Source organism: Parus major, chromosome 1, assembly GCF_001522545.3.
Source record: "Parus major isolate Abel chromosome 1, Parus_major1.1, whole genome shotgun sequence".
In the NCBI taxonomy this organism is placed as follows: domain Eukaryota; kingdom Metazoa; phylum Chordata; class Aves; order Passeriformes; family Paridae; genus Parus; species Parus major.
This window is the reverse complement of record NC_031768.1, coordinates 4,527,189-4,534,385: the sequence shown is the minus strand read 5'-3', so window position 1 is coordinate 4,534,385 and position 7,197 is coordinate 4,527,189. Positions and strand designations below refer to the sequence as shown.

The following is a 7,197-nucleotide window of genomic DNA, read 5'->3' as shown; positions in this document are numbered from 1 at the left end:
TTTTTTTTTTACTTTGTAGCTGCTTTTCTGAAAACCTTTGGAAGTTGTGCACATAAGGCTCAGTGATTAAATCATGATTTTAACATGGCACATCAAGTGCTCTCAAGAAACTCCACAATTAAAGTTGTCTTGGGCCTTCTTATTTCAAGGTATTTTTGTACATGTCTGCTTAAAACCCAGCATTCACCATGTGCTGATGCACTCTCCCTCCCTAGCTGGGGATCAGGAAGGGTTAGATGGCAGATAAGAGGCTCTCTGGTTTCATCTTATGCTGGAAAGTGGGCAGCAAGCCAGTCACCAGGAGAAATAACCATCCCATCCATTCAGGCAGCTGGAAACAAGCCTGGAGAACTGGGTCCTATCTCTACCTAAAAGACAAGATGCTGGGAGAAGTTTTGTGTGGTGAAACAACCTTTCAGAGCAGTGGATTTCACAGGTCCATGAGCTTGACCTGCAGCCCTGTGCCTCAACCATACAGGTTATTTAAAAGCAGCACTAAGCACCATGGAAATCAGAATAAATTTATGAAAAAATTAAAACTGCACCCAAGGTGTCTGAAAGCAGGTCTGAAACCGACACAGAATAGTTTGATCACAGATTTTCTGCAGCTCAGTTGCCCATCTGTGAAAGACACAGGAGCTCCCTCACTTCCCACAGCCTTTGTGAGGACAAATTGCTGCCTGTGAATCCCCCAGGATTCACCTAAAAGGTGATAAATAATTCTCTGCTCAGTGAGAGGCTGAGCAGAGCACTGAATGTGGAGGTCAGGATGGCACACTCTGGGGAGCTCCATCATCCCTGGGCACTGGGAAATGTGGGAAACTGGGGCACTGCAGAACTGGATCAGGTAATTAAAAGAGTTCATTGATCTGCATGCATTAGCAAAAAGAGAGAAAACAAAGGTTGTTTTATTTAATTCTACCTTAAGAATGAATTCCAGCACTTCCTAGCTTTTAGATATTTAACTTTCCAGCTGTTATTTAAAAATGTCAAAGTCATTTGTGTGTGTACCTGTAACCCTATCCCAATGGACAGAGAACTAGTGAGAACTACCAAAGCAACTTGACTAGTGATCTAGACATTTTTTTCCCCCAAGAGCAAAGAAATAATAAAAGCAGGGCCTGCCATATCCCAGGCAGGGATAAATGTTTCCTTCTAGGATGAGAAGGTGAGGAGTGGCCAGGAACAGGCTGCTGTGGAAAGTCATGGAGACCTTTCCATTCCTGGCAGGATGGAGAGCATGCCAGCATGGATAACGTCAAGAAGAAAATAACAGTAGTTCAACAGCGTGCTGTGCAGTAATTTCTGCAGTTCCAGTTTCTCTTCTCATCATTTATTTAAGACTGTGTCTAGACAGTGCATTACCATTCACAGAATTTATGACTAATGCCCTGAAAAGCAAAGATACCAGAATAATGTAAACAAGGAAATCACCTAGAAGCCATACAATAAATGGTTTTAAACATTCCCAAATTAACTTTGACAGGAAAAAGTGTCAGGGTGACCACAGTATTTCATGGACAAACTTATCCAGAGTGCCCATCAACAACATGGCAAGAGCAGGGTAGAAATTCTGCAGCTAAGCTTTACAAGAGATTTACAGATTTGTTCATGTTAGATGAAACAGAATCATCAACAGCTCTCAAGCCTAAAATATCCCTGGAGATGCTTTTAAGAGACAGAATTATACTGGAAGAAAAATATTTCAAGTGTTACCAGGAAGCTTTTTTTTTCCCCACACAAGAAGATAGTCTTGATGTTCAGAGGTTCAGAAACACTTGAATTTCTTGTGCAAACAGTGGCAACCACAGTGACTTTTCCACATTTGGCTGGCACAGCTCTTCTCTTGTGCTACAAAATTAAAAAGCTGTTTTCTCTGATTGGTTCTCGGTCTTGTCATTTGATACTTACAGACACACATGTATGTACACCTCTGTGTATCCAAAAGACTTCACTGAGGTAACTTTTCAACCATAATTAGTTGCACTGGAGATTTTACCCCAGCCTGGAACTGATGCTTGGAAAATAGAGATGATCAGCAGCAGGTCCTTTGCCTGTCTGACAATTCTGCTTGGGCACACAGTAACCTGCAGCTCAAATTCTGCTTTGCTGGGACTCCACAACAGCCATGGAGCCAAACATCAGCAGGACACAGTAAATTAGGAATTACACTTTAATTTGTCTTCTCTAGCAAATCATTTCAGGAACAAATAAAACACATGGACAATTTTTGTGTTCCCATCCTTCTGTTAAAATCCTGCTGGTCACAATATTCTACCTGTGACTGTGGGGAAAATGCCTAAGGGAAAAAAAGAAAAATGTTTGGAAGGTTTTTTTTTCACTGCTCTGAAGCAACTGAAATGTGGGATGAAGACATTGTTCTTGACAGATCCCATGACAGGACATATGGCTCATCACCCCTCAAGTCACGTTATATGATCCGGTGCAGGAGCAGGTTTGGGGACATTCCCACAGATCTGAGTCACCCAAGTCTTATGACCCAAAACAAGGGCCAGGGCTGCAACAGGACCTTTCCTTTCAATCTGCTGTTCCTCTGTGTGCTTATGTAAATGCTCAGGTCCATACTGACAAGTGGAAATAGAGAAAATGCAATGTCATGCTGAAAACAGGAGACAAAACTATGTCCTGCAGAACTTTTCCGTATGACAGAACAGTTCAATGTTGGTTTAGATAATTCAAGATGCCTGTTCAGCTTAAAAGCATCTAAATTTATCCACTGGAAAAAGAAAGTTCTTTTTTCCCAAGGAATCCCATCCATGTCTCAAGATCTGATAAAAATGGGAATTTCTGACTGACAGCTGCAAACCCTGATGTGGGAAGGGGAAAAAGCTTCCATCTTGAGACAAAGGTGATTAAGTCTTCCTGAGCAGAGTCTTATTAACACTCAGATGTTAGATCAGATCCACCAAAAAGTTCACCACTTCTCAGACCTCCCACATAGTCATAGGTAACCAAGGAAGTCCTAAGAAAATGGGTCCTAGTGTAGTTTTGGTTGGAAAGCATCTGGCATTAAACTGCCCTGAAGCCACAGGTTGTTTTAAATTTGAACCAAAAATGGGTTTGCATTCTGGAAACAGACCCTGCTCCACATCAAAGGAGATGTTATCCCAAGTGCATCCTGAATTACTTTTGAGGAGAAAGCTCCTGGTGTAGATGCAGGCAGGCTCAGAGCAGACACTGCACCAGACACTGAATTACTGCTCTTGGCCAGGGGTATTGGCCTGAACTCAGACAGGTAATCAGCCCTTGGAGGGATAACAAGCAGCTGCCTTCCTCAGGCTCCCCTGGAAGTTTAGTAAATTTGTGACTAGAGGTGGCAAAAAGCAAGAATCAGGAGTTTTAATGTGCTATGTCTACTCCTTGCTGTGTTGGACAAAGTTTAATGTACATTATTTTAAAGTCATTTATTTCAGTTAATAGGAGCCCATGGCCCAGAACTGAATTAAGCCTTTACACATCTCAGCTGAAGTGAATCTTCTTCCATAAGAAACATTTATTTCATCTCTTAATCTGACTATAACTTACCTAGAGAGCAGTAGAGTCCAACTTGTTCATATCCTTCACAGCAATCTGTGAGAGTGATGGTTTCAGGGACTTCAACACTGTGAAACTGCGTTCTGTGGCGTGTCTGGGGACACACCATCCACGGGATCCACCCTCCACAGGGTGTGTTCTTCTCATAGGACTTTTGGTAGGTGACCATTTTTAACACACTTTTGGTCAGGGTGTAGTTGCACAGGTGGTACCCCAGCAAAGAGAGGCCTTTTTCTAGGAAACACAAACAGGAAAGAAAGGGATCAGCTTTAACTTGTCACCCCAGAGCAGAAGCTCCCTGCAGTATCCAGTGAAACACAGAGTGATAAGAAAGCAGTGACAGAACCAACACAGATGAATGATTCCCAGGAAGGCTGATGTTGGGAAGAACAGTTCTTCAAAAAACAGACACAAGAAAGAATTGGTAGTGACTGCTTGTCACAGGCAGCACTTTGGTCATGAAAGGATGAAGACTGGCAGAAAATTCAAAGTTCTTGGTGCCTTCAGGTGTGAGGCAGAAAAAGGGCAATTTAACTCAAGCTAATAATAAGGAAATTTACATATGTTAATATAAATTAAGAGTAGAACACAATAGGCACTTCCAGGGCAGAGTCATCCCAGTAGTTTAAAAAGCCCACTCCAGCCTCCTGCTGCCAAAGCCTTCATCACTCTCCACTGACTATAAAGGGAACAAAGGGTGAGGAGCTCATGGGCAGATGAGTCACAGTAGATGTCTGGAATAAGACATCCTTCAGACATCACCCTAGGCTAAAACTGGGTACTCATACATCACTGGGAAGCACTTCCAGGTATCTGACACTAAAGGTATTCCTGGAGATCCTGTGCTGCCTCTCTGCATTTGTAGCAGACCTTGTTGATCACACCACTGGAAACCTGCAGTGGTTCACTGGCTTTGAGTATAAACAAAGTCACTGATAATGTCATTAACTGCATCATTTCACACAGGTCTGGGGATGGGACTCAGCTTCCAGAGTTCTGAAACCATTTCTGATGAGGAGTGAACTCATGACTTGACTTAAAACTGAAATACTTCAGCAGGGGAAAAAACCCAACATCAAACAACACAAAGAAACCCCAACAACAGCAACAAAGGCAGCTGGAGTTAAAGAATTAGCAGTAGGCAACCTACAGTCTTGTCACAGACATCAGGCTGGCTCCTAATGAGATGTTATAGAAGCCAGAGGGGCTGAGTCACCCTGTGTCCCATTTGGGCAACAGATCGGATGGAATTGAAATGCCTCTATCATCCTCTAGCCAAAGCAGAAGAAAATTTAATAAGGAGAAATATGAATTAGCTGCAGAGATTCAAATATAGAAGGATTTTTTTTCTTTTCTGAGAACTCTGAGGGCACCAGGGTCAGCCAACAGGCAGACTGAAGCCAACACAATATACACAACAGGCATACAGTTAAAACATTTCCAGCTTATCCTATTTGTACAACTTATCTCCTGCCTCAAAACATGAAACATGTTTAAAACAATTCATGAAGAAAAAAAAAAAAAAAAAAGAATAATTGTCAGGCTTTCAGGAATCCTGTGCTTTTATCACATTTAGATTTCCAGCTAAACAAAAGACATTTGTGCAATTTGAACAGGACTGGGAAAAGAGCTTTGGAGTGGAGGATCCATTTGTAGTGCAGGGACAGTCCAGAAGAAAACATGGAACAGACTTGGTGTCTAGATGTGGCCTCTGGAAGTACAGCCCTGCTCTGCCTCACTCAGCTGTGCCTTCCTCCTGCAGCAGAAGGCAGAGCTGATGCTGGGTTGAGCTCCAGGGAGTCCATGTGAGAGCCAGAGAGCTCCAGCAGGATCCAGGGAATCTGTGCTGCTGCTTGGAGCAGGTCAGCAGGAAAATACTGCCAGGAAACCCCACTCCCTGCTTCTTCCTCCTGGCCAGCCTCCAGCAGGGCACCTCTGTGTCCCCTCCCTGCAGGGACAGCAGCTCCATTGGAAAAAGAAATGATGTGAGAGCTCTCCACATCCCTGGCTGGCACCAGGGATGCTCTTGGTCCCTAAACAGGGAGTGGAAGGAGGTGGTCAAGAGGGACATGAAGACACCCAGCCTGGCTCAAATCCTGGCTCAAAGCCTGGCTCAAACCCAGACCCTGCCTGAGGCAGGAGAAGATCCCAAAGGCTGGGATGGGGCTCTGACCAGGACATGGAAGGAGTGAGCCAGAGAAAGCAAGGTGACCTCTCCCTCTGGCTAAATTTAGGATAACTCTCTAGGAGAACGGAAAAGGAAAACAAAGCTGTGTTCTGGAGCAGGAATCAGAGATCAAGGGCTGCTTTTTATTCAGTGTATTTGAACCATTAACACCTCACACGAGGCACAAGTGCCTGACAAGAAACAGCTGTTATTGCATTTTGGAAATCATTCCCTTGCCATGTGTTAAGACTGCTCCAAGAATACCTTTCTCCAAAAATGCTTCCAGGCATGTAGGTGTGGGGGGAAAAATAATGAAATCTTACTTCAGCTTTTGTTGGGTTTTTTTTTGGTTGTTTTGTTTTGTTTTTTAATTAGTTTGTAACCTGAATGGCTAAATAACCAGAGTGGAACAGAATTAATACCTAAATAATTCTGGTTATAGCCTTTCCCTGGAGAAAGTGCACAAACATCTGCTGTGACCATGGAAGGAGACAGGAGCAGGAAAATACTGTTCTATGAAAAAGAGAAAGAGAAACTCCTGTATTAAGGAATCTGACTATTATAGTATAAAATCACATTAGAGGGGAGTCGGGCAGGTAAGAAGCAAGAGCTGAGCCTTGTTCCTCATCCCTATGATCCCTCTTTTTCTCCAGAGCTCACAGAAAACCTGGCAAGAGCAAGGCAGGGACTGGAAGGGAAAAACTGAGTAAGGAGAGCACTGAGGATTCGTGTTGTCCGTGCAGAGCTGAGGCTGCAGCCAGGACGTAGCACTGGAAAGCTAAAAATTCCAGAGTCAGCTGGCTCAGTCTCTACAGCAATGTGCAACATAAATACAGGTATGAAACTGAGAATAAGATGGTGTAGAATTAGACACAGTTTATAATTGGAAGCTACAGCTGTCAGAGCAGATATGAAGTCATATTTCATACTTAAACATTGATACTAGGTACATATATATAAATATATATATACACACAAAGTATAGAATGAGGCTGCCAAAGCCTAAAGAGCTCTGAGAAAAGGCTGTGGTGGTAAAAAAATGATGCCTTCAGTGCAAGAAGTTGGACTGAAGGCATCAGGGACAGGTGCAGCACCACCAACCTTTTCCCCATCCATCACTTCCATACTGTTCTAAACAACCTTTGACACTCACAGAGCTCAATTATTTTGCTGACAGCAGTTTTGCTGCTGAGCAATGTGGCTTGGATCAATTTGGGCTCTTTAGCAAATTGGCTTTCTGTTCTCATTACTCCCATCTATGGGATTATGGCACAATCAAATGCATTAAAATGCACTGGCTGTTTTTTTCAGCTACTCAAAGCTGAGGTCAATGGCACAGCAGAAGGCAGTCACCTGCCATTGGTATGGGAATATTACACCTATCATTTCTGGATTTTAGGAGTTTGTCTCAGAAACCACCAGCTTTCAGCAGCATCAGGGAAAATATCAATTTTTTTTTCATTTTAAGAAAGAGC

General features: G+C 43.1%; 1 protein-coding gene across 1 annotated transcript in view; it reads right to left on the bottom strand.

The window, feature by feature from the left end:
- Positions 1-3,785, bottom strand: part of UMODL1 (uromodulin like 1) — a 41,541-nt gene extending 37,756 nt beyond the window's left edge. The window contains exon 1 of the mRNA XM_033513969.1: positions 3,547-3,785. Within this exon, the coding sequence (XP_033369860.1) occupies positions 3,547-3,724 (178 nt within the window). The 5' untranslated portion in view covers positions 3,725-3,785. The remainder of the gene's footprint in view (positions 1-3,546) is intronic.
- Positions 3,786-7,197: the final 3,412 nt, after the last annotated feature.